Below are 27,945 nucleotides of genomic sequence, written 5' to 3'. Positions count from 1 at the left end.
GACTCTCATGTCAATTTATAAAGTTTATAAAGTATTTTTTTTCTTCTCTTTAATTAGGGTTTTCTTAATTGTTAGTTTTGCCTATGGGCCTTTATTGGGAAAATAATAGAAATCCCATCTTTACACCTGCTCAGGACCACTCATCGACATCTACCCTCAACACCATCCAATTAGATTGAATTCGGTATTGATGACGCGAAAAGTAATAACGGTAACTCCACTGAAATTATTTGAAACTAAAGTAACGAGCCAATTTTGTAAAACGCAAGGAGTAGAAAGTACCGATATTCGTGTTAAAAATGTAAGGAGTAAAAAGTCGGCACAAAAATAAATAGTAAAGTAAAAATATCTGAAAAATCTACTTGAGTACAGTAACAAAGTATTTGTACTTCCCATCTCTGTCGGTCACTACCAGAGACTCATTACAGTCATGAATAATAGATGTTGTCCTGAAAGAGGACTGAGTGCCATCCAATGCTGAAGCACAGTTTAGTGCAAAGACCTCCTCAGACAGGAGGCTAGAGCAAAGATTAACGTAGGATTCTTTCCAGCATGTGGTGTCCATATTCAGACCATATTTCCTTGTTCAACTGATGAACTCTCTGTTCGGCCATCCATAGCAGGCAAGGTATGTGTTCCTCCATCTGCAGTCTCTAATGAGTGACACACACTGGTAATGGTTGTTACACAGGCCAGATCCTCAGCGCTGACCCTGATTCAATCCTGTGCAACCGGCAGCAGGCTGTCGGAAAATAAGCATGCTCTCATACTTCATGTGGCTTACAGCCCACCTAAACTAAACATATCTTGTTCCTCTGTGTGTGTGTGTGTGTGTGTGTGTGTGTGTGTGTGTGTGTGTGTGTGTGTGTGTGTGCTGTGGAGTGATATCCACATGATTGCTGGTAGACTATAGTTAGAAGACATCATGTCCTTTTGATACATTCTCAAAAGGCAGAGCAACAGTTGAGGCTTGTGTATTTCCTGGGTGTCCGTAGTCAGCAGATACTTTCCGTTGACTTGTGATGCACACAGCTGTGAGTCGCTGCGGCGCTCAGGTTCCTCACTGAGCCTAAAACCAAAAGTAGATCCCGGAATTCATGCAAGAAGTTCAGCGTTTCCATGGGAACTTTGATTTACTTTGCATTCTCATATGAAAACCAACAGACTCTAGTGGTTTTGCTCGCTGGGTTGGGGAAGCAGCCGGTCCACCTGCTTCGGCACCTCTGTTCTGTAGTCTGAGTTGCAGAGGATGTCGTCATCTCCATCAGGAGAATCAGCACAGGTCTTATCCTCACATCAAAGAGCTGCTGCTGCTAGCCTTGTCTGGACACATGGATGTTTCCCATTGATAAAATGAAATACCATGTTCAACATAAATATATACTGATTTGATTACAGCGAAGACAACGTCGGCAGTGTTGACGGCAAAATAGGCTATAGGATATTTCGTTCTGTATTGACAGGTGCGATATTTGAAAATCGATAATTATTTATCATTTTTTTCCCATTAATGTCAAAACTTAGAGACTTTCAAACATCGACATGTGATTAATTAATATGTATTTGTGTCAAAATGACAAAATAAACATCTTTTCCTGTTCTATTTTGCCTGAAAACGCTTCCAACACGCTTGCGTGTCGCGTGAAAAATAGGCGTCGGTCCTGTTTCTAGCAGGCACGCGTTTTCGGCCGCGAGCTCGAGACGCGCCTGCGACGTGTCGTGCGTGTCGAGCAGGCGGCGTTCGAGCTCGAACCTGTTAACATGGGAGCTGAAATATAAACGGGCACGCCACGCAGCTGACACGCTCACGCCACGCAGCCAGTGTGTAGCCGGCCTTCATACGCGTTGTCGACCTCTTACTTACGGTACAGGTCTGAGGCTGCAGCTTCAAACTGGTGGATCAATTTGATAAAGCTCTGCCAACATTACAGCTGGGACATCCCTGGTTGCTATGGCAACCGCTGTCAGTAGGCCGGACAGAGACAGACAGACAGATGGACAGTGGGTGCAGGTGTGCATCATCACCATAATCATTATCACCATGGAGAGGAGCGCTGCGTTGCCTGGCACACCCTCCTCACCTTTACATTATCATGGCCAGCATGTTTTCTCTCTGATGTGCGTACATACATATACGGCTTCACAATGATCTGGGCAGAAAAGCATTCCCTCTCCATTTCCTCTCCTCACATATCCCTCCATCTGTTTTCCCCGGCCACCATCCCCCCCATCCTCTCTGTTCATTCTCTCTGCTTGTGCCACTTTCCAGCACTACCTTCTCTTCTTTATTTATCTCTGCCTTTCTCTCTCCTTTTTCCTCGGGTTCGTAATTCCCTGTGCCATGTCACAGCAGCTGAGCAGGTGGGTGCCTTTGTGTGTGTGTGTGTGTGTGTGTGTGTGTGTGTGTGTGTGTGTGTGTGTGCGCGTGTGTGTGTGTGGCACAAACAGCATCCACAGGGTGAACACAAACAGTATCTTTCCACTGGCGCTAGAACACATTGCCGTTCGACGCAGTAAGGATGGAGGTTGACTGTTCCAGATGCCTGCTGCTGCCTGCATGTGTGTGTGCGCTGGTCTTTGTAGGCGTGCGTCTGTAGTTCTTTCCAAACTGTCGAAAATCCCTGGATGGCCTCTGGAAGATTCGGGCTATTCTCGCGCTGCCTGCAGCCAGCACAGACTGGACCACGGCTGGATTGATATCAGTGCATTTTGGAGTTTAAGGAAATTTTTTACCACTGAATAAAGAAACTTCCTTTGGGGATGATCCTTACATGTTTTCTCTGTGACATCGCCTTTTTTAACTACACCATGTATCTAAGCATGCCATTTTATGGTTTTACTCCTGGAGTGACCATAGAGCAAAGGTTTCTGTCTGGACATAAACTACTTATTCAAGGAGAACTCCAACAGAGAAGAGGCAGAAATTCTCCACCAACAGAAACCTCAAAAGACAAAGCAGCCAATTGAAATGCTGCATTTGAGTTTATCTCATGAGAAACACGGACACACTCAAACAACTGATTCACCAACTAAAGACAAAAACAGCCCTCACTTTGTTTATAAGTCCCATGACATGAAAATTTCACTTTATGAGTTTTTTTTTAACATTAATATGCATTCCCCCAGCCTGCCTATGATCCCCCAGTGGCTAGAAATGGTGATAGGTGCAAACCAAGCCCTGGGTATCCTGCTCTGCCTTTGAGAAAATGAAAGCTCGGATGGGCCAATCAGGAATCTTCTCCTTATGAGGTCATAAGGAACAAGGTTACCTCCCCTTTCTCTGATTTGCCCGCCCAGAGAATTTGGCCCACCCATGAGAGAGAGAGAGAGAGAGACATCATGGCTTTCAAAAGAGCAAAGTGGCAGTTGGTCAAGGCCACACCCCCACCCTCCACCTTGCACCTGGCTCTCTCCTCCTACAATAGCTACAGACACAGAAATGGCACAAACTAAGGAAATCTCATTGTGCAACTGGCTCTAGTGGCTGTAATTCTGCACCAAGGCTGAATTTCAGGAAACAGACTTCAGATACAGTATTAGGGGACCACTAAGGTCTATATAAAAGACTTCAGATACATTATTAGGGGACCACTAAGGTCTATATAAAAGAGACTTCAGATACAGTATTAGGGGACCACTGAGGTCTATATAAAAGAGACTTCAGATACATTATTAGGGGACCACTAAGGTCTATATAAAAGAGACTTCAGATACAGTATTAGGGGACCACTAAGGTCTATATAAAAGAGACTTCAGATACAGTATTAGGGGACCACTAAGGTCTATATAAAAGAGACTTCAGATACAGTATTAGGGGACCACTATGGTCTATATAAAAGAGACTTCAGATACAGTATTAGGGGACCACTAAGGTCTATATAAATGAGACTTCAGATACAGTATTAGGGGACCATTAAGGTCTATATAAAAGACTTCAGATACAGTATTAGGGGACCACTAAGGTCTATATAAAAGAGACTTCAGATACAGTATTAGGGAACCACTAAGGTCTAAATAAAAGCATCCAAAGAGCACCATGTCATGGGACCTTCAAAGTATGAACTATATTCACATTAGAGAAACGAGGAAATCCCAACGTGTGTGTTGAAACACTCCTATTGGGTTGTACATATCTTGTTGGGTTGTGTAAAGGTGTAGTCGAGTACAATCTGACATTACAGTAGACAATAAAGTTGCATTGCACCTGAGTCTCTCCAGCTGCACTTTTGGGGGACCTTTTCCTGATCTGATGCGAGCGAGGGTCTGAGGACAGGGGGTGTCGTATGCTTTGGGCTATAGTAAAATTGACTCGACTTGACCACAATATGTCCATGTTGATCCGGCTCTCCAACAGGGAGGTTCAAGCGGGTCGATCGGTCCACTGGGCTCTTTAGAGAGAGCTCCAGCTCCATCTCCCCACCCGCCCTGCCTGGACTCCATCAGTATCCATCAGCATTTCACCACAGGCTCCGACTGCCTGTGAACTGTTGTCTTTCTGTGACTTCAACCATGTGATCGAATCTCCACGTTTGTCTTTCAGCCAGAGTCGGTCTCAGCTGCAGTGTGGTAGTGTAACTGTGGTCGGCCTCACAGCACACACACACACACACACACACACACACACACACACACACACACACACACACACACACACACACACACACACACACACACACACACACACACACACACACACACACACAAAAACTCAGAGAATATATTGGGTTTCTAGGTCTAACTCTCCTTACTGTTAAAGAAATAGTTCCACATGTAGGGAGTTAGATAAGAAGATCAAAGCTGTCATGTCTGTATGCCAACCGTGGATCCAAAGCCAGGAGGTGATTCTTTTACCCTGGCATAAAGACAGGAAGCAGGAGGAACACCTAAGAGGAATGGGTTCACCATTTTGTTGTTCCACTGGGAGACAAAATGAGACACGGCCAGGGGGCGTAGCACAGAATTCTGGGCCGTGTAGAAAGGCATTCTCTATGGGAACATCCCCACATCCACAGCCATTCATTTTAGCTTCTTTTTGGGCCCTCTTCACATGACGACCCTGGGTACTCAGTCCCCTTTCCACCCCAAGTCCGACACCCTTGGACACGACAAGATGAATGAATCCCAAAAAAGTAACGGACTCTAAATCAACACTAAGCCGCCGAGAAGTTCCGCTTTTTATTGACAGACTTTGTATTTTTCAAAACAGGTAATCTCTTGGATGGCTTAGTGAAACATAATAACACAAACTTGATCACAGTAATGAAAAACTATAATGCATCAATCCAAAAATAACGCAAAATGGCATATTAAACATTTTTTTAAATAAGATACAGCCGGTTGCAGTGCACTGCCGAGTTACTGTAAATGTTGCATATAAGAAAAGCAATACTGCTACAGCACACACCATGCACACTGCGAGCCCGGCTGCATGAAACGTGATCCAAAGTGACACTGCGGCCATCATGCTGTTCCCCCTCTGCAGGTCGATCCACAAACTCCGGGACGAGAATTTAAATGCTTCCAAACACAACTGGAAGTAGCTCGCCACAAAGTCAAAGCTCGAGACAAGAGACGGTGTGTGTGTGTGTGTGTGTGTGTGTGTGTGTGTGTGTGTGTGTGTGTGTGTGTGTGTGGCCGGTGAACTAATTCATTAATCTGGTTGACAGTTCTCTGTGGACCCGGCAGTACTGTCGAATGGTGACGAATTACAATGAGAAAAACTAGGCGTTGTTCGGCGGAGCAGTGATGCTCCCCTGACATCCCCGGCGCCATTAAAGGCTTTTAAAATGGCAAGATTGCGTTTAGGAGGAAATGAGGAAAGACAAACATGAAAAGAAACGCCAAGAATATAGTACAGGCAAAACTGGACAAATCCTAATCAAATTAAGAAATAGAAAAATGTTACAATGAACAATACAATGAATTCATCCAGAAACTGTTACCATTACGTACCTGAATGTTCACCTTTTAAAGGACGCAAACTGAACCATGGGATTAATAACATTTGCTCTCTGGGATCTGTTTTCATGCTAATGCGAATGCGTCTCTAGCTTTAAACAAGATACCGCAAAACCAGTGGTTAGCTGCTAACGCTAGCTTTTGGGGCAGATGGTAAAACGCTATTTTATACCGCTAACAAGGCTCAAAATAGCACCACACTTCCACGGTAGCATGATGAGGGTCCCTACATGTAAACCGAAGCATTGAGAACTTTGCAAGTGTACAGACAGTTTATTAAAAAGATAGATTATAAAGACAGTAGCGTTTGTGTTTACGTGCGGGCGCCATCTTGGAAAATGAGCAGTCGAACGACCAACGCCGTGCAACCAGTAACCAGTAACGTAGCCCAAACGCAGCGTTCGTAAGTCCCAGCCTTCAGCTCCCCAGTGGCGTTACAGTAGTGGTTGGGTATCGCCTTTCTTTTTCACCCCCTCCTGATTCTGTCACACACAGGAGCACCTGAGGCCGGAGATGATTCATAGAGATCCGAGCAGGGTGAGAAATGGTGACGGGGTCAGCTAAAGATTCTGGTGTAACAAGCGTTTCTATGGCCTTTTATTCCTGAGTGTTTGATGCTTTGTTGCTTCACGTCTCAGCTAAAGGGCTGGATGGAGCGGGTGACGCCACCTCTGGGCAACCTGCTGCCTCCCAGTTCGCTGTGTCACTGTGGCTGACAAAATGATGACTGAGGCTTACACGCTCACGGTGGTGCCACTGATCTCATTCTGCTGAGGTCACCATCGACTACAGCCTTGATGATGACAAGAACCACATTTCCCAGGGGGCAGCTCTCTTGCTTCTCGGCAGCGGGATGTGGAGGGCAACTGTGGCTGTCTTCTGTGTGATGCCTTGTACATCGTCTCCATTTTATGACTGTAGATTCTAATTATAAAGTACATGCCAGGCTCTGTGTGTGTGTGTGTGTGTGTGTGTGTGTGTGTGTCTGTGTGCAGATTATTCCACTGATGCTTAAACACATTTCGAGGAGGTGAGGAGAGTGTTCCCTCATCATCACACAGCCTTTTATTTCTCCTGACCTGTGCTGAACCGTGACGGGAGCTGCTGTGTAACAGCACAATGAGCAAAAAAAAAATAATATCAATACCCTTCTGCTTTTGATTTTCACACATATGTATATTCACACAATATTAACTCTAGATTTCAGAGATCATTCGCAAGAAAGCAGTTGAAAACATAAAGAGCGATGCGGGTGATGTGTCTACGGTTGAGGCCATTGGAATGCTGGGCAGGACAAGTGACAAGATCACTCAGTCACCATGTTCATTTGTCACATGAAATCATACGGGGTGCAATTCCAGGGAAATGTTATCCCATCAGCTCCTTCAACTTGCGTGCGTGATTCATCATAAAGCCATCAGATCGGCACACAGAAAAAGAGTCACCCGGGTGAATGGCGCCAGCACTCCAGGATCCAGCTAACGTTAAAGCTTATTGTAAAAAGTGAGCAGGTGGAGGTGAATATAAATACTGTGAAAGCATCAAAACGCTCAATCCACAGAGAACTGCACATAGCCCGTATTCAGAAACTGTTCCTTTAAACGAGCCGTCAGCACTACAACTATACTATATATAGGTAGAATGTGCCGCTGCAGTACCGTTACAGTCAATCCCCGGCTGCAGTGATGGTGCAGAGCATCCCTCGAGCACAGATGCTGAAGACCTGGAAACACTCACCAATCAGAGCAGACTGGGCTTTTTCAGGAGGGGGGGAGGGGGTCTTAAAGGGACAGGCGCTAAAACGGAGCGTTTCAGACAGAGGGTGAATACAGGTATATTCAGACAGGCAGTAGAAAAATAACGTGTTTTTTGAAAATGAAAGCATGCAAACATGTTCTATTAGAAACACAAAATACAAGTATAAACTGAAAATGAGCAGAATAGGGGGAGCTTTAAGTCCCGGCGAAAAGGACACCACAGCCCCTAAAGTCCCACTGCAAACCGACGGCGGTACGGAGGCCAGCTAACCATCCGACACACAGCCAGGATACCCAGCAGAGAAGATCACAGTCGGTGTTCAATTCCTCCACGCTTCCTCCTTTCTTCCTTGTAACCAATCAACACATCACTAAAGTCTTACTGGCTATGAAATTAAAGTGAGAGTTTAAAAAAAAAAAGAAACAAACTACATTGCAGAGTCAGTTTGCTGACTTCACGACTTTCCTAGGTTCTTTAGGCACTTAACACATGCAGCAGAACAGTTTTGTACCGACTAGGGGTGGTACGGTTCACAAAACCCACGGTTCGGTTCGTATCACGGTTTTAGGGTCACGGTTTTCGGTTCTGTACGGTTCTTGTTGTTATTTTTTCTTTAATCTTTAACACTCCCGAAATATACTTATATATACAGCATATGATATATAGCTTAATTATCCACAATGTAGGACACAGTATTAAAACATGGTTCTATCTTGTAATCATGCACAAACGGAATTTAACTTTAAGCACATTATTGGGACCATCTCTGAGGAAAGCAAGGTGAGATTTTGATACAGCAAGAGGGAAGACAATGTTGATTTCAACAAGCTTTTCATTTATTATGTGTATCGCCATTTACAGGAACATATGTGCCCTTTTTAGCACATGAAGATTGAAATATTACAGAATAACAACTGAACAACTTCAGTGTAGCTCTTACAAAAATACAGGTGACGTGACCTGCAGCACTCCACACACCACCGTTGAGGAGTGGTCGGCTCGCCACCTCTCAAAATCTGACGAAAATCTTTTAAACTGACCTTTGTCGATCTGAAATGAAGACAGATTTAGCAACTATTTCTCGCTTCAAATGTTTTCAGAAACACGTTTCGGTGAACTATTTTCGTAAAATACGAGATCGTATTCACAACGAGACGCCATTAGAGTCTGTTTTGAAATTTGAGACCAGCCAGCCCCACGTGACGCGTTGGTCCAATCATCTGCCATGCTGCTCGTCATTTCCGGCACAACGGCAGTAAGTGGTTTGTGCACATTAGAAGTGTATTGACGAACCGCGCTACGCACACACGTTCCGAACCGAGACAAGCGAACCGTACGGTTCGGATGTTTTTTCATGAACCGTACCACCCCTAGTACCGACAGGAGCTATTGTTGTCAGATACCTTATAGCATCTACCTTATACTAAGTTTCAGCATTTGCCATTATCGTATCGTTGCCAGACAGCAGTTACCTGAAGCGTAAGAAGGACTTTACAGAAACTCCAAGCATCACATTGACCAATAGCTGGTCTATCTGAAATTGTATTTGTAGGTGTCAGCCCTCAGCCGTCGCAGCATGCATGTAAAAGCGACACTGAAACACTGGCAACTCCCGGAGAACCTATACACACACTTTCTGTGTTTCTATCTGGGAAGAAAACACAACTATTCCTCGGCAAAAGGCACTCAAAAGCATTCTCTATGTATACCTGCTCGATCCATTGATTATCATGAACGATCACTGATCAGGTTGAAGATGGCGATGGCAATGTTGAATAATTCAGGCAATGAGCACAGCAGAGCGCTTTGTAGTGAACAGCCGATGCATCAGCATTTATAAATCTAGACTCCAGGAGCAAAGCAAGTCAAAGTCACAGTCTAAATGCTAATGCAGTGTGTGTGTGTGTGTGTGTGTCTGTTTATATGTGTGTGTGTGTTTTGTGTGCTTGGTAAGTCACAGAAGGTCTGACCTGCCTGAGGGCGGCACTCACGGCTCGCTGTGAAAGATATGGGGGTGGCGCTGCCGCACAGCCGGAGAGGATACACTGTCTGAGGTCTGAGATGGAGGGAGGATGGGGGGGGGAGAAAGAGAGAGAGAGAGAGAGAGAGAGAGAGAGAGAGAGAGAGAGAGAAAAAAGACATATATATCCACATACACACATGCAGCTGGGGAGCGCCTGGTCGAGAGAGGGGGAAGAGATGGAGTGAGGAGAGGAGAGGAGAGGTAGGGAGGGAGATAAGCGCCTTAGAGGGTGGCAAAGATAACGACGGATAGGGAAAGCAGCATGGACGCCGAAAGTGAGCGAGCGCGACAGACACAGGAAGAGAAAGAGAGCGATATAGAGGAGGCGAGAGGCTGGATTTAATAAATTAGATCAGGCGCCTGGCCGGTTTCCTAGCAACCCAGACAAGAGGAGCCTGGTCTAGCCTGGTCTGTGCTCCAGAGTAAAGGTCTTTCTGCTCGGCCTTCATTCCTTTTCCTCTTCCTCTGCTCACTCACAAAATCAGTGTCCAGTCCGTCCCGAGTATTATTAAAGACAGAGACATGTGAAATGGGGCCGATACACGGAAGAAACAGGCCTGCTTGTTCACTCCAAACACAATCTCTCTGTATTCCTTAGTCTTTTCAAAATAAAATGACTCAGCATTATGAGCATTTGATACACTACTTATTCACGATTTGTACAGTGGCACCCCAAAATCTATGCTTGTATGTTACCATGGAAAATATGTTTCTGTAATGACCAGCAACCACTTTTCCCTTGATAATGAGTGGAACCAAAATATAATGAGTCAAAATTAGTTTTTGAAGTTCATGTTTTATACATATAATGCACTGCATAACTATGGTGCACAAGTCATTGTTTTGAACATCTACTTGATTATAGTACATGTCATTTTGCAGAGTATATTTGTCATATCTTGATATGAAATATTTTTGTGTGTTAAGTGTGAGCTTCAACAGGGAGTTTTAGTATATCTAAAGATTTAAGTGAACAGTTTAACATATTGAACATATATTGACAACAGCCTGGCCAATAAAGGAACTATTTAGTCCCTGGCAGGCACAGTGAGTCCCAACTCAACCCTTTCTTCACAGTCCAGAGAGGGGTGGAAAGGGTGCAGCTCCACAGATAGGCCAGCATCTGCTTAAGACAAGAGCTCAGGGTGGAATGGAGGGTTCGTAGCAACACCAGCATCTACCAGCAGGAAGCGGCAGCAATCCTTGTGGGTTCCGAAAGGGCATGGATCTCTCACCTTCCTTCTGCTGACACAATGGCCAACACGTATGCTGCTGACTTGAGATAAAGCCATTGCAACATGACATCATGACTTTGCGTATGGCTCCTGCTGTAAGGCTGACAGCATCACATCCAAATCCAGGACAGCTGGCCTTCTGTGGAAGGGAGTAACCATAGGAGCACCTTTAAAGGTCCCATGACATGCTGCTTTTTGGATGCTTTTATATAGGCCTCAGTGGTCCCCTAATACTGTATCTGAAGTCTCTCCCGAAATTCAGCCTTGGTGCAGAATTACAGCCAGGGGGGCAAGGTGTAGAGTGGAGATGAGGCCTTGACCAACTGCAATGACAATGACAATGATGGGAATATGATGCCCTAATTGATGCCGTCCTTGCTAACCAAAGCCCCCCTCAGTCCCTGTATAGATGGAACATGTAGGGTGGAGAGAGTTCAGACATGATAGAGAACTGCATGATACAGAAGCTCTTTAATAGCTGTCTGTTGGAGAAGCTTTTTGCCATGACTCAGCAAAACAGACTCTTTCTAAATGACTGGAACGGCAGCACTGTGTCCAATGGCTCCAAACACGGTGGCAGCACTCCCTGCTGCTCCTCCACACATGGGAGCAGTGGCCTTCGTTTGGACCTGGTTTCTGATGATGGAGCACTTCCCGTCTGCTTTAACTGTGACTGGAGGACGGTTAGGAAACTCCAGCTCCAGTAATCAATCCTGTGACTCATCAGTGGGACATTGTGTCAGTGGAGTGACTCACAGGTGTGTAGCGGCCCCACCCTGCCATGGTGTGTTTAACACTCTCATGTCAGAGAAATGATGGCATTACTGGAGCTTTATCGTGTGCACCCTGAGGTGTGCTCCAAGTTAATTACTTGAAATCCAGCTAATGCCACTGATAAACCACCCAAGAAAGCTCTAATTTTTCTGTGTTAGTGGGTGGGAAGGCTGCAAATAAATTCTCAATATGAGGCAGACACACAGCATGATGTAATATTCTCATACAAATGTATGTAAGTTCCTTAATGAAATGAATGAGATTCCTTCTGTTTCTTAGGCTAATCAACAGCTACCTCAGAAACACCCACCTCAACTCCAAACAGCCGAGTGGGACAAACTGCCCTCCATATGACTCGGAAATACTTTTACATGAGCTTGCATATTTCCCCTGTATCGATCAAAGAGCAGATAGGATGTCTTTTACGATCAATGTCCGTGTTAATGTTTGAGGTTGGATGTGAGGACCATCTGAGGTCCACGAAAAACACTCCCTGCCCCACAGCAGCTATCCTCAGAAGACCTTTTGCTCACGCGGCAATGTGGAAACGTATCTCACGTTAGTTTCAGACGGCTTTCTCTGCTAATGGAATAAAAAGGTGGAAATGAATGGAGAGATTAATGCAAAAGAGAAAACGACTCTTCCACAAGCTCCACATCTGCTCATTTATCATATGAGTGCTCTCTAGTGGCAGTGAGGGGAAACTACAGGACAGAGGCCCTTTGATGAACACAAATGCATCGAAATCATTTCTCTCACTGGCAGAGGGCTGACAGTGGAGGGGGGAGAGCGGGGAGAGCGGGGAGAGCGGGGGGCGGTGGGGGGATTATCTTGCTCCATTTCAATGAAAAGCAAAAGAGGGTCAGAGGCAGAATCAAAGGGTTGCATCGCAGATTAAACATACAACGCAAACACAAGTTAGACCTACGCTATTCATGTGTGACAGAAGGCAGAGAAGCGAGGGAACCGTGATCATACTACAGCTAACAACTATTTATTTGTGTTTACATTTCAAGAGGAAGAAGGAAATAATTTGCACAATTCACATTTCTTTTTTTTATTTGTCGACAATGAACATTAAGCAACTGATTTAAGAACGGCAGACAAAATACAAAGACATTTTTCCCTATGACAAATGATAAGGCTGCTGTGCTGTGTGTATATATATATATATATCTCGGGAAACAGTTACACGTCAACGTGACTGTCTTCCTACCACCTCTCTAAACTCGGAGTTTCTGCCTTTCATATTATAGACACGAGCATTTCAATTAGAAAATCAACTATGTTCAACTACATATATATTTTTTCTAAAGTCATCATCAGAAGAGGTAGACAGGCCTCTCAATTGATCATGTATACAAGCTTAGCAGACTGGCCACTGGTTCTTTCACATGTAAATTATTTGTAATTTACATTGAAACACTGCAGTGATTCAGTATTGCACTTAAGTGACCTGAGAGAGACGGATTTAAAAAAGATTGGAGCTCAAGAAATCCTGACTTTTTAGTCCACAGTATGGGTCTAAAATCACTGGATCTTACACTTCCCGTTGATGCGCGCCCTAAGTGAGATTACCCTGGTGACATACACGGGCAATATTTTTTTAGACTTCAGGAAGTAGCTTCACAGCCACAGAAGACATCTGGAACTTCTAGGTTTTTCCATTTGTCTAAATATATATATATATAAAAAATCATGTTGCTTTTCTTAATGTTTGTTTTTTAGACAGCGGAGAGTCCAGATGCACAGATGACATGACAATGTTACAGTTGAGATTAGCAATAAGAACCAACTTCGATTGGCATTTCTCTAAAATGCATCGAAAGCATTTAGTGAGCTGGCTGCCCCCACTGACACAGAGCTGAACACCAACACTCTGGCCAAAAGCTCAGGAGGCAGCGTCTTCACTAAGAGCCATGGGCACTATGTGCACGGGACGTCCCGACGTACGGGTCCCAGGGCTGCATCCTGGCATCTTGTGAACGTGTGAGGGGCTAGTCAACTTCAACTAGCATTTCTCTAAAATGCATCTAATGATCATTTTCAGGCTTAATATTTGTCTGGGAAAGATTATTAGTGTGAACATCAAAGAAATTGAAACGTATCTCACGTATGCAATTATACTGTGTGGCTCAGCAGAAAATCAATGGCACGTAGAAAGATGCTTTCACTGAGAATTAAAGTATGCATTGAAATGGTTTAAGATGTTTCCTGTAGACAGCAGTCAGAAAGGTATGAAGCAGGTGTACAACACTCCTGTAGGTTTAACAGACCATAGAGCTGATCTGGCTTCATATTCATAACAAAAGCAAATTAAATCAACTTTTGAGTTAAAAAAAAGAAAAGCCAAAAACAATCAGAGGGCAGAGACACTATAAAAAGAGATTGGTCGTGACTGCAGATACATGTCTAGCTGCTTCCTGGTGTTGAAGGCAGCGATGTACTGAAGAGTCCACTTCCTGTCTGTGTCACAACCAGACCGGGAAAGATGTGACTAAATAGAACATCATTATATCATATAAGAAAGGACTTTACTTATGTATTGAGTCTTACTGTGTTTCTTCACAGAGGATGCAGTGATACAGCTATCTATTCACACAAGATATAAAAATAGCCTTGTTGAGTCCAGCTTCAGTCCACTTGGTCACACACCTGCAGGACCGTGTGGTTGAAGTCCTCGGGCTGGTCAGCGTACACGTAGTGTCCGGCTCCGCGGATTGTCTGCGGGACCATCCAAACCGGATCAGTCATCAGTGTTGGACAAGTTACTTCCATAATGTAATCCATTATTGATTACTAGTTACTGTCATTTGAGAGTGATTAGTCTCTTTATGGTAATGCTTTACACTACTTTTGAGTTACTTTCACCAAAATAAAAGCGGAAGTATGACTTGGCAGTAGGTTTGGGTACCGAAACCCGAAGTGGTTCCTACGCAACCGGTCGGTATCGGACCGGATTAGGACGCAAATTTCGGTTCCGAAACGGACGTAAAAACATGTTATATTACTGCGTTACAGCAAAAACGAATACATTACTGTAACTGGGTTACTTTTGTAACGCATTTACTCTTATCACTGTCAGGGCCATTTTACGGTCGCCGCAGCCGAGCTGGCGTGCGCGAATGTGACGTCAAAATGACGTAGATCTCGCTGGCGCGCCAGGATTTTGAGTGCGCGACCAGAGGGCGCACCGCACTCTATTTTTATTTCAGTGGCGCGTGACAAAGCGGAAGCAGGAAGCACGGAAGAGTTCGCGGACAACCGGACGCCAGGACTCTCACAGTGACTGCAAGTCTCTCTGGTAAACTTACCGGGTTAAGAGGAGTTCTTTTATGGTGAATGAAAGGCTCGATCGCACCAAGTAGGTCATCCAATCAAATGGAAGAATTGACGGCAATGCTGCTGCCAGTTCTGCCGACGTTTACCTTTTTCTTCTTCTAGTCCGTAGAAAGAGCAAAGTCGGTAGCCTTTGTTCATTAGCGCCACCTCTGTTCAGGAGAAGACTGCAACTAGTGTCGAGTATAAGTAGCTACGGCGCTCCCATGACGTCACATTTGCATGCGACCAGACTGATCTCATAAAAAGGCGTCAATTCGGGTCAAAATTTGTTACTATGAAGCATGGAGGTCAGTGTTTGGCCCTGGGAATCATTTCTAAACTCAAGGTGCATTCATGGTCTTTGACTTGTCATGTTGCCAAAGTTTCTCTCTGTTGTCACACTGTCACATGATGACACCCCGAGTCACTTTTATTGGTGGATATTTTTTTTTGAAGAGACAGTTCAATTCAATGAAGTATTTATTTATGGTGTCAAATCATATCATGTTATCTCAGGACACTTCTCATAAAGAGCAGGTCTAGACCACACTCTATCATTTACCTTCGTTGTTCTTATCCTGAAGCAGACGTTCCGACGATTGTTTTTTTTGTTTTTTGTGGGAACATGTGACTATCCTAATAGTGCTGACTTCAAGTTGACTGGCGGGTCGGTGGCGGGGAAGGAATGGCAGCCATTTTGGCATTAGCATGTCAGGAGCTCCAGACAGCTCAACTTCCATTTTTTAGCATGACAGCAATTAGTCCGTATGTAAAAAGGTTGAAAGTTGAACTCATTGACCTTGTATGAATGCACATCACTAGATAGGGAAATCAATACATGAATACAGATTTACATCATATGGATTATTAACGAAGCGCATGCCTCTCTCATCAACTCACTGTGATCTCCACATGGGAGTGTGGCCGGCTCTCCCTGATGCTGCTGCCGGCGCTGCTGTCGATGCTGGAGCGGGAGCCGTAGATGATGGCCATGGGGATCTTGGGCTGAAGCTGGTCCATCCTGTGCAGCATGGGTCTGGTAGCCCAGCCAAAGGAGTTGGTCATATTCTTAAAGGCAGTTTCCCCACTGGAACGGTACAAGAGAAGAAGAACTGACCAGGCATACGTTCAGCATAAACAGACACAAGGGGCCCTATTTTAATGATAAGCGCACGGCGTAAAGTGCATGGCGCTGGTGCGTTTAGGGCGTGTCCGAATCCACTTTTGCTAGCTGAAAAAAGGGTCCGTGCGCCGGGCGCATGGTTCAAAAGGGTTGTCCTTAGTGTCTTCATTAATTCATAGGTGTGTTTTGGGCGTAACATGCTATAAACCAATCAGAGATCATCTCCCATTCCCTTTGTACCTTGGCGCAATGCTTTTATGATGGCGGATTTGCACCGTAATATTTTTATTTGTAATCTTTTGCGTGTTTGTGTGCTGCGGCGCTTCCCTGTGTGTGTGTGTGTGTGTGTGTGTAACAAGCATAGTGTGCGTGTGGTGCATGACAATGAAATGCTGCGTTATAGACTTCAGACCAAGTTTTTGTTGGTCAATGGCGCGATCATTTCCCGCTGCCTCAAGATAGCAATACGCCCAGAATGCACCTGAACACACCTCCCTGTAAGACCAGCACGCCTATGGGTGCACAGATGGGTGCAGGTGCATTTGCTATTTAAACGACGCGGGCGCTGGACGGGAAATTGACAACTGCGTCGGTCTTAAACTAGCAAAGACACTTGCGTCGGGTTTCGTGCTGCGCTGTGCCGCGCCGGTGTGCAAGATAGGGTCCGATGACTCCCACACACCTGGGGATTTGCACGTTCAGGTGGTAGATGTAGTCGGACACAGTGTTGTCACTGAACATGGAGCAGAACTTCCTCTTGAAGTCGGGTCTCAGGGTCTGGACCAGAGTGGGCCCTGCAGGGGACACAGAGGGGACGTTCAGGTGTCAAAACCAAGAGACGACGCTGCCTCATTACACTTGAACATGAACAGGAACCACGCTTTAAAGTCTGGACCAAAACATTACAAATCAGCTGTAGTGGAATTCTTCATACTGGATTTCATTAGTAGTCAAACTAGTTTTCTGTATATTAAAGCGCCCATATTATGCCCATTTTCAGGTTCATAATTGTATTTTAAGGTTGTACCAGAATAGATTTACATGGTTTAATTTTTAAAAAACACCATATTTTTATTTTTAGCTACAGAGTGAGACCTCTTTTCTTATTCTGTACTATCTCTGATTGCACTCGCACATGCGCAGTAGCTCACATGTAGATCATGTCAGCTAGCTAGCTCCATAGACAGTAAAAGAAAGGTTGTTTCTCCAACTTCGGTCAGTTAGCATGCTAACGCTAGCATGCTAACGGTTAGCCAGCTCGTTTCGGCTTGTGACGTAGAAAGCTGTGCAGATTTTGAACAGCTCGCCCGGAGACTGAAGGCAGGTGACATTCAGAAACCGTATCTCACTCAAAAAGCGACATTATGTTCTTTTTGGGCTAGCAAACTTTGTAGTTTTTTTCACATGCTGTTGCAACAACTAGTAACGTTAGAAAAACTACAACACCACACCGGATCTAGCTAGACCGGAAACTAAACAACAGGCATGCCGCACACACTTGTTTGGGCTTGCGAGCCGGCCAAAGAGTAGCAGGCTAACGTTAGGTTTTGAGTGGATGGCGAGCGCGAGACGCCGAAATGGATGTCAGTAAAATTCTGAATGGAAAGTTTACTTTTAAAAAGTTGCCAAATGGTTCCATTGACAAGACCAAAGTGATCGGTGGGTTTGGTCGTTGTGAACTGAGCTATCATCGCAACACGTCCAGTCTGAAATACCACTTGATGGCCGGGCACACAACTGATGCCAATTCTCCGCCCCCCCCCTCGTCAAAGTCAGGCGACAAGGGATGACTTCAGACAGATGCATATGGATACCACAACTAAGAACAAGCTGGAGCAGCTCCAGCAGGGGATCCCAAACTTCCCATTCCCGAGCCACATTAACCAGCTCTGACTGGGGGATCCCGAGGCGTTCCCGAGGCGTTCCCAGGCCAGGTTGGAGATATAATCGGGTCTTCCCCGAGGCCTCCTCCCAGCTGGACATGCCTGGAACACCTCCCTAGGGAGGCGCCCAGGGGGCATCCTTACCAGATGCACGAACCACCTCAACTGGCTACTTTCAACGCGACAAACTTACTGCAGCCATAGCTAAATGGGTGGCTATATACAATGTATGTTATTGAGATTATTTGCTCCAAGTGTGATTCACACTGTGTGAATGACTGCTCTAAGTGAGAATGTTAGTGTGAAATTGAACACTACAGTATATGCCAATGTTGTTTTCAATAAAAAAAATTGATCGCAGTCTGGATGAAGGTCTAAGGACCAGAACGTTCAGATTGAAGGTGTGTGAGCCTTCACAGTCAAGAACGCTCTTAGCAAACCATTTTACCACACCTTGAGTCTTTACACGGCCTTGATTCAACTGTATAGTCAACATTATTATTCACATATTTTCATATTTCTCATTCATTTTTCCCTCTGTATGCTACAGATGCTCCGCTACTCTTCTTCTTCATCTGCTCTGCCCTCTGTCTTGTTGTTCCATCTTACCGAGCGGCCCCACCAGTCTCAGGCCAGCCAGAGGGTTGAAGGGCGTGAACATGGCCCCGAGGGCTTTGATCCACACCGGGATGGGCCGGTCGGCCTCTGCTGTGTCCGGGCGTTCAGGGAAACCCCAGGGCTCCACCAGCACCATGTGCTTCACTCTGCAGGACACACACACGCACACACGCACACGCGCAGGCGAAGACACAGACACACGCAGACACACAGACGCAGACACACAGACACACAGACGCAGACAGGCACAGACGCAGACAGACGCACACGCAGACACAGACGTGCAGACAGACACAGACACACACAGACACAGACACACAGACACGCAGACACACAGACACACAGACAGAGACAGGCACAGACACAGACACACGCACATGCAGACACACAGACACAGACACACAGAAATGCAGACAGAGACAGGCACAGACACAGGCACAGGCATAGACACACAGACACAGACACACAGTATGAAATATAGGATGTATACCAGGAATGCTAGTTAACCACCACTGTGGAAAAACTGAGCGCATGAAGCAGTCCACTTAGCGCCTGTTTTTAATATCAATATCAGTTTGCCCTCCGTATAACGTGGCTGAGATCAGTAAACTGATGGTTTGTTTGTGACCTGTTTAAGCGATGACTTTGGTGAATACATTGCAACCGATAGTAACGATGACCAAAGCTATGAAAATAGCCAAATTATACTTTAGGAATGAATGAATACCACAGGCACTGGAGGGAACGATGGACACGCTGCACACAAACAACCCAAAAATCTCCATTACACACCGCCTCTCTCTCTCTAGGCCATAACACGAACGGTGAGCAGCATTCAGCCAGAATAAGGAAGGACACACATCCCTGATGGAAAGCATGTCGCGGCTGTTTGGAACACTGAGACAACAATAAGAGGACAGGATGAGGCATTTTGAGCATTACTGATGAAGGAGGCTGATAAGAGATCTCCCTTGGAGAGAGATACATCAGAGAGGCTGTTTTCACTTTGCTACGACATGGTCGTCCTGTTCCTACACTCATTTTCGCACTGAAAGGCAGAACCATCCAGTCACGGTCACTTCTCTCCTTCTGGGCAGGGCCTGCCTCTTTCTTCTTTGGTCTATGAACAGCCGCGATAAAAGGATCATTCTCTCCACTCAAGGTCCACTTTTCTCCCTTCTTACGGGACTGTGGACCGCATCACATGGTCTTCTTCAGCAGCTCGAACCTGCGGTAACTGATGTTTTGTCAGTGGAAAGTTGTGAACCCAACACTGACATAGCGTTGCTGATTTTCAAGCAAGGTGCGTATCAGAACAATGTTAGTAGTATGTGTAACTGAACTCTGGTAAACTTCCCCACATCTCGCTGCTCACAGGCCAGCAGGAAAACGCCAAGCGACGCGTTTGACGCAAAAGATGTCACTTGGTAGCCTGGTCCTACGAGACTCTCGTACATTTCATTTGTACAGAGAGTCTGGGCACTCTCCATTGACAAATGCTTTCTAGAAGGCAGGTACTCTGTGGAAGTTTAAAACTATTGGATCTGCCCAGAGCCACTCTGGATCTGCCATAACCAATCGCTAACGTTTGGTCGTGACGTCGGCTTAGCATCGCTAGCGTTAGCCTTAGCCAACTCCTTCACCACTAACGGAGCGAGCTGGAAAATCTAACTATTCCCGAACCCCGTGGGGAAGAGGGGCCACAACACCATGGCCCCCAACAAAACCCAGCAAAGATTGGTCTTGCTCGGGCTTTAACTTCTGGATATTTGGCAGCGCTGCCACAACGGACCGAATGGCTTAGCTCGCGTCTTTCTCCGCCGCAACTCAAACTAGCGCACGGCCTCAACGTCATCGTTCTCAGCCACTCCCTCTGTTCGCTGACTGGACCGCCAAAAATGTTGCTGGAGAAAACCCAAGAATATACCGCGAACCCAGACGCAGTACTGAAGGGAAATGAAAATTGAGCGGAAGTACGTAGGAGGGCGTAGCCAGGCTAGTCACTTGGAGGTTTGCTGCCAGCTTTAGGCCTGTGGCTCTAACTACACACTGTACTTCCACCTGTGGACACAAAGAATATAGAAGTGGATCAAGAGAGACATCCGCCCCTCTCTCACTTAAACTCAGATGAGACAGTAAAACTCTGCAGTGGTGATGAAATGGAAACTATGATTCTGTTACTGCATTGCCTACTTCTCGCCTCATGTTTTCAGAAACACATTACAGCTCATCGTTTAACTGTAATATGGAATACAATGTAAATACAGCAGGCCGCCATGTTGCTCTCTGTGACGTGCTCGTGTTACGTTCCCCACCAGCGGGAGCTTTATTGGTCCGGTGCAGCGCAGTGCATTCTGGTAGTGGGGAGGTGTTCTACCATTTGAGCGAAAGGTGATTTTCTCTGGTCACGTAGCACCAATCTAAAACATGTTTGCACCATTCTGCTGCAGAGACAGCCCAGCTTTTCCAGTGATCTCGATGAATGGCAGTCCAATATTCTGTCTTTAAGATGTTTTTGGTCTCTACCAATTCCCAAGGGAATTAGCTGTCTCTTTAGCTGCTTGATGTCTGTCTGGAGCTGAGCAGGTAGAGGGAACCAGAACAGTAAAGTAGCAGCTGGACAGATAAACAACGAGCTGAAACTCTCTAAAGCTCCGAGGGGAGCTGCAGACTCAGCTGATAGTTCTCTGTAGTTTCCCATTGTCACATTGTCTCAAGCTCAGTAGTTATGGAACGGGACATGTTCATACCCTCCGTCTTATTTTCACATTTACATTTTTACAGCCTTCATCAGCTATGATGCTGTAGATAAATATACCAGCAGCAGTCTCGCCCACATGAATATACAACTTTTTCATTGGCCAAATTGTATTGAAATGCTGTAATGTATTACTTTTACTGTATATGGAAGGTGTAATAATATTAAATTCTCTCAGGTAAACGCAGCATTGCAAAGCTGGGCTAAATATATATGTATAGGGCATAGATCAATCATTAGCGGTGTAAGAAAAAATCAATACACTTGAATATCGCAATATTTTATATTGCAATACTGTATCGATTTTCAAAAAGGCAATATTGATTTTTTTGTTTTTTTACGTTAAAAAATATTAATGTTAGACAGTGGTTCATGTTTATGTTGTGTTTAAACCCCATTCCACTAGATGGCTATGCTGAGACACACCACTAGTGTCCTTGCCTAACAGTGCCTAGCAGTGCCAGACTTTTTGCCTTTGACTTTGGCCTACTTTAGCATATCAACATTAGCTCACTAAGAACCTGGGAACCACAATCCCAAACTGGCAGTTTGATTTTCTGTGTACTGAATTGTTAACCTAAAGTAATTTTCTTTGACTTTTAAGAACATCGTGTCTTTTTTTAGATATGAGTTTTTCTAAAATGAGACTTTAAAAAAATCCCAATATATCGCCTTACGCACAGTATCTTAATATGTCGCAATATATTGAATCGTGACCCATGTATCGTGATACGTATCCTATCGCCAGTATTCTTGCCAATACACAGCCCTACTAATCCTATCATGACAGCATTCTCACATTGAGAAACTGAGAACTGTCATAGTTCTCATGTCTGAATGAATGACTCATGCCAGAGCTCATTATGTGCTTTTCAATGATCATCACAAAACCCAAACATCCTCTGGGTCCTGCTTCCACAGATGTTTAGAACATCTTAAAGTGAATATTTGTTTTACCTTTCTGTGATAATGATCCCAATATTCACGTTGTCGCCATCCCCCCTTCACCAACAATTAATTTAATGAACAACAATTAAAAACGGTGAGCTCGTATAGAAAGTGCATAACAAAAGATGAATCCAATATATCCGCCTAGGTCAAGCTCAATCACAAGTCTGATAATGCATTGAAATATTACAATAACCTGCCATGGCTCAACCTCTCAGTGTCTGAAGGTTTCAGATGCAGCTCATATCAAAAGATCGGCACCGAAAAGTAAAAGATCCCTTCCAAATGAAAAAAAAACAAAAAACAATCCCACCTGCTGGGGTATCTGATGGCGTAAGACGCAGCCAGGAATCCTCCCAGGTTGTGTCCCAGCAGGATCATGGACTCCAGACCCACTTCAGCCCTCCACTGCTCTATGGACTCCACAAACTGGTCCTCTGCCCCCTGGGCGTCTGTGCAGAACCGAGGCCGGCTGCTCCGTCCGAAGCCCAGCAGGTCCATGGCCCAGATGGGCCGGCACTGGGACAGAGCGTCCAGGTTCTGAGCCCAGAGGCCCACGCCTCCTCCGAACCCATGGAGCAGAACCATGGGGGTTCGGTCTTTGACACGGTCACTGCTAAAGGTCAGAGTCCACAGCTGTTTGCCGTTAGCGATGGGGACGTATTGTTTGGAGAAAGCGCTTTCTACACCTGAAAAGAAAGCGAAGAGCAATGAAAGAGAGGAACGTAGAGCTAACAAATGCCAATGTGGGACTGTTTCTTTTGACTGGAATATGCGTATGGCGTTATTTTCATAGAATAAACTGATGTGACAATCCCTCAGCGAGGGGGAAACGGTCAACTTTGTAACAATCCAGTAAGAAGTTAGTGACTGTATGGCGATGGTGGCAGTTCCTTCACACTGTACAAATATACTTTACAGTAGAAAGTTGCACCGTGCAATCATTCCTCTCTTCGGGGATGGATGGAAACTAAAAGTTAGAGAAGCTGTCCTTACATCGCAGCATCCTGTCCTCTGCAGTCTGGAGCTGGAGGCTAGAGGTGGGACACCATGACGGCAGCCAGCTGGGGATCCAGCACCACCTATATATACACACACACACACACACACACACACACACACACAAAACACACACACACACAGGTTTGTGGCACTGTCTTTGTGGGGACCCTTCATTAACATAATGCATTCCCTAGCCCCTTACCCTAACCTTAACCATCACAACTAAATGCCTAACCTTAACCCTTACCGTCACCCTAACCATAACCTAATTCTATCCCTAATCCTAAAACCAAGTCTTAACCCTCAAACAGCCCTTTAAACTTGTGGGGTCCAGCATTTTGGCCCCACAAAGCTGTCGGGACCCCACAAGTATGCTGGACTGCCGTTTTTTGGACCCCACGAATATAGTTAAACAAGAACACGCACACACACACACGCACACATCTTTACAGGATTTACACAAAAACCGAGGAATACAACTTTAAAAGTATATTAAATAGAGCATATAGCACCCTGAGGACTGAAAGTTAGCATGTATTGTGTTTGATCTCATCATCGCCAGCTGCTCAGTGTGGTGTGGTGGCTCTTCTGTAAAGCAGAGAAGGCCCCCATCGGAAGGCTCTGTGTAAAGCAGAGAAGACTCCCCACCCCCCCAACCCCCATAGGAAGGCTCTGTGTAAAGCAGAGAAGACTTCCCCCATAGGAAGGCTCTGTGTAAAGCAGAGAGGACTCCATAGGCTTGCTGTGTTGATGTAGTGTGCTCTCCACTAGAGATATAAAGTAAGGCAAGGCAATTTGCAATTCAAAGTGCTTTACATAAAACATTACAGAGCAATTAAAAAACGAATACAAATTTTAAAACACATAAAATACGAGAATAAAATTCACAGTGCAGTATAAGAAATTAAAGAAAGGCAACATCAAAATCATCAGCCTTGATTTAAAAGAGCTGAGAGTTACCTGCAGTTTTCTGGGAGCTTGTTCCAGTTATGTGGAGCATAAAAACTGAACGCTGCTTTTTTTTTTTTGTAGGGAGACCTGTAAGGACACCATTACACTAGTCAAGTCTACTGAAGATAAAAGCATGGACGAGTTTTTCCAAATCCTGCTGAGAACTAAGTCCTTTAACCCTTGACATATTCTTAAGGTGACAGTAGGCCGACTTTGTTATTGTCTTAATGTGGCTGATGAAATTCAGGTCTGAGTCCAAGTAAGGCCAAGTAAGTCAAATAGCAGACTTTATTTCCAACAGAATGTTCTTATTACATGTTAGTTCATCAGGCTGTGAAGCGTCTGTGAGACCATGTGTGGAGACGTCAATATGATGAAGGAAAAGCAGAAGGCCAGCAGAGCCCCACGCTCCACACACACACACACACACACACACACACACACACACACACACACACACACACACACACACACACACACACACACACACACACACACACACACACACACACACACACACAACTCCATGTTCTCCAGTCACATGGTATCCCCTATGCTTCACACACCCTATATCGTCATCGTCATCATCATCATCATCATTATATCAACGTCTCGGACCCTAACTGGATCTCTGCCCTACCTGCACCATCACTTAGTAGAAATCCACAGGTTTAAGCCAAATGAGCCTTTATCATAACCAATATGTATTTAAGTTATTAGTGTGTATTAGCTTGTCTGATTTCTGATGTCTGTGGTTTAGACTTAATGCCTCGACCAGTACAGATGAGAGGTCTTTCTAATATTTAGTCTACCCCAGAGGCCAACTTTGTCCCTTTAGCAGTAACATGAAATCAGACTTCCATTCCCAGCAAAAGTGCCCAAGTTTCGGTTTGTTTTTCAATGCCTCCCTCTATTTCTACCCAGAAAAGTATTTCCCAGAGACTAACAAACTGTGGCCGCCTCGCGCTCCCTGGCGATATGCACTATTACTGGGCTGCTAACATACAAAAACACATTTCAACCCCCGAGACTAACTGGCGTAGAGAGTTCCTCCTCCCTGTATCCCCCAGGTCAAACCCTCTGCTGCTGTCCACTTTAAAAGGATATGGATACAGATATGTATTAGGAAATACATAACCGTAATGTTTCCACCGGAATGATCATCTGTGTCTGAAAAATGTCAATAAACACATTGAAAACTGTGCGTTCAGCCCGTCAGAGACAGACTTACCTGACGGTGGCGTCCACGTAGCCCCACACGCTGCTGACCAGACCGTGAGCGCCGACAACAGACATCACTCTCTGAACTAACCTGCGGCAGATGGAACAGAAAGCACGGGCAGTGGTTAACAGTCCCGCTGTGGTGCATGATGGGAGCAGCCGACACAAAGGGTTCTCTAAACATCAGCTGCGGCAGATGCTGATACTCACACTGGCAGTGGCCCGGGTTCGATTCAGACTCGCAGCCCTTTGCAGCATGTCATCCTCTCTCTCTCTCTCTCTCTCTCTCTCTCTCTCTCTCTCTCTCTCTCTCTCTCTCTCTCTCTCTGATCTATCTAATAAAATAAATTAAAACAATATGTATGTGTATGGGTATTATGTGTATGTATATATGAATGTACATACATTGTACATGTATATGTATATGTATGTATGTATATGTATATATGTATGTATATGTGTGTATGTGTATGTGTATCTGTGTGTATATGCATATGAATATGTGTGTAGGGGCAGGTATAGGTATAAATATGGAGGTGTACATGTGGATCGTTTGGATGAATAGTGCAGGGATATATATATTTGTATATCCTGGTCTTGTTAATCTATACAATTATCGATGAAAATTTATTTATTTTTATTTATTTTTATTATTTTTATTTTTTTCATATGATATCTGACAAACCCTTATGTGGTAAATATGCTGTAACCTTTATATCCCATGTTCTTGTCAAATAGTTCTGAAATCTTTGTGAGTTATAGAAGGGACAGAAAAAAGGGCAATGAGAGGAGATACCCTGAGTTCATGTTGTGTCTATACACACTTCCCCAACTGTAATTTCACTATTGTCCAATAAATAAAGAATATAAAAAAATAAATTAAAACAGCCCAAAAAAAGAAATACTAACTCACACTCTGGGAAAAGGGTCAGAACTACTGTCTTCGACCCAGGACAACATGGGTGTACTGTCTTGAGTGTCCTGAGACCAGCGGTGGAGGAAGTATTCAGATCAGAATCAGAATCAGCTTTATTTGCCAGGTATGAGGACACAAACGAGGAATTTTGCTTTGGATTATACAATGCTCACAATGTGCTTACTCATACAAAACAAAAAATATATACACACTATGAACAGAAACAATATAGACAAGTTGAGGCAGAAGTGCAATGAAGAGTTCAAAGTGTGTGTAGGAGTAAATTATTTTATGATAAATGATTATTGTCTTAATTAAGGAGCATAGTGCAAAGGATGCTGTAATAAATATTATGTTATTATATAAGTATTCTATTACAATCCTTTGCTTCAGTAAAAATACTCCGTTACAAGTGAAAGTCCTGCACTGAAAAGGTTCCTTAAGTAAAATGTCTCTAAGTATCATCAGGAAAATATAGTTAAAGTATCGAAAGTGTAAAGGATCCAAACGGTTGTGTGTTTAATGGTCTAATCATCTCAGCTGGACCTGTAGGCTGTTATATTGTCGGCTAGTTTACTTTATAATAAAACATCAGATTTTATAAACTACATGTGTTTTGTGTGCAGAAATCTTAATGTGTAAAGTAACTAGTAACTAAAGCTGTAACAGATGAATGTAGTGGAGTAAAAAGTAGAATATTTCTCTCTGAAATGTAGCGGAGTAGAAGTAGAAAGTGGCATGAAGGGAAAAGACTCAAGTAAAGTACAAGTAGGGCTGGGCGATATGGAAATAAACAAATATCACGATATTTTTGACTAAATATCTCTCGATACCGCAACAATATTGTAGTGCTGACTATCGGTGCTTTCACAAAATATTTACACAATGGGATTTTTGATTAATAATCATCAGTGGGTAAAGGCAAATAATAGAACAGTTACAACAGTCTGGTAAGTTCAGAAAATGACATCACTTTACTGTGATACAGCCTTTAAAACCAGGAAAAGACACCACTTATGTCGTATTATGACATTACAATATCCAAAATCTAAGACAACTTCTTCACCTTTGCAGGTGTGTGACAACAACAACAATGCAGCCACATACACTCGGATATCACATACTGACGGACACACTGAATATGAAAAGTTCAATATGACATTTTGAATAGGACATGTTGAATATGGCTCCTGTACATACTTTACACACAGGGCCGTGCCCGTGAGTTAATAGTCTTTGACTCACCCTGTGTTCGCTGTCACCGCCTGCTCGGCCATTCTGCTTCACACACACTGGCCTGAGACACTCTGACGTGGAGGGGTCAACATGATTGAAGGCGTTTGATTTGTTGACCGAGACAGCTCCCCCGAGCGTTGCCTTTACAGCTCTCTTCTCGACGCCCGTGGCGCTTCTGTCCCCGCTCGTCGCAGCGTTTCTTTTCTCACATGTAGTACAA

General features: G+C 44.5%; 1 protein-coding gene across 2 annotated transcripts; it reads right to left on the bottom strand.

The window, feature by feature from the left end:
• Positions 1 to 12,789: 12,789 nt before the first annotated feature.
• abhd5a (abhydrolase domain containing 5, lysophosphatidic acid acyltransferase a) lies at positions 12,790 to 27,852 on the bottom strand. 2 transcript variants are annotated; one of them, XM_028579824.1, is made up of 8 exons: positions 27,735 to 27,852; positions 25,584 to 25,664; positions 23,396 to 23,481; positions 22,713 to 23,088; positions 18,685 to 18,839; positions 16,875 to 16,986; positions 15,970 to 16,156; positions 12,790 to 14,472 (listed from the first exon to the last, which is right to left on the bottom strand). In XM_028579824.1, the coding sequence occupies exons 1-8, from the start codon at positions 27,764 to 27,766 to the stop codon at positions 14,383 to 14,385; spliced, it is 1,119 nt and encodes a 372-aa protein (XP_028435625.1). In that variant the 5' UTR covers positions 27,767 to 27,852; the 3' UTR covers positions 12,790 to 14,382. The 2 variants fall into 2 exon arrangements, with proteins under 2 accessions (XP_028435625.1, XP_028435627.1); XM_028579826.1 differs by lacking the exon at positions 27,735 to 27,852 and adding an exon at positions 25,784 to 25,857.
• Between the last annotated feature and the right edge of the window lie 93 nt (positions 27,853 to 27,945).

This window comes from Perca flavescens, chromosome 6 (assembly GCF_004354835.1).
Source record: "Perca flavescens isolate YP-PL-M2 chromosome 6, PFLA_1.0, whole genome shotgun sequence".
NCBI lineage: Eukaryota > Metazoa > Chordata > Actinopteri > Perciformes > Percidae > Perca > Perca flavescens.
This window is presented reverse-complemented; position numbering and strand designations above follow the sequence as displayed.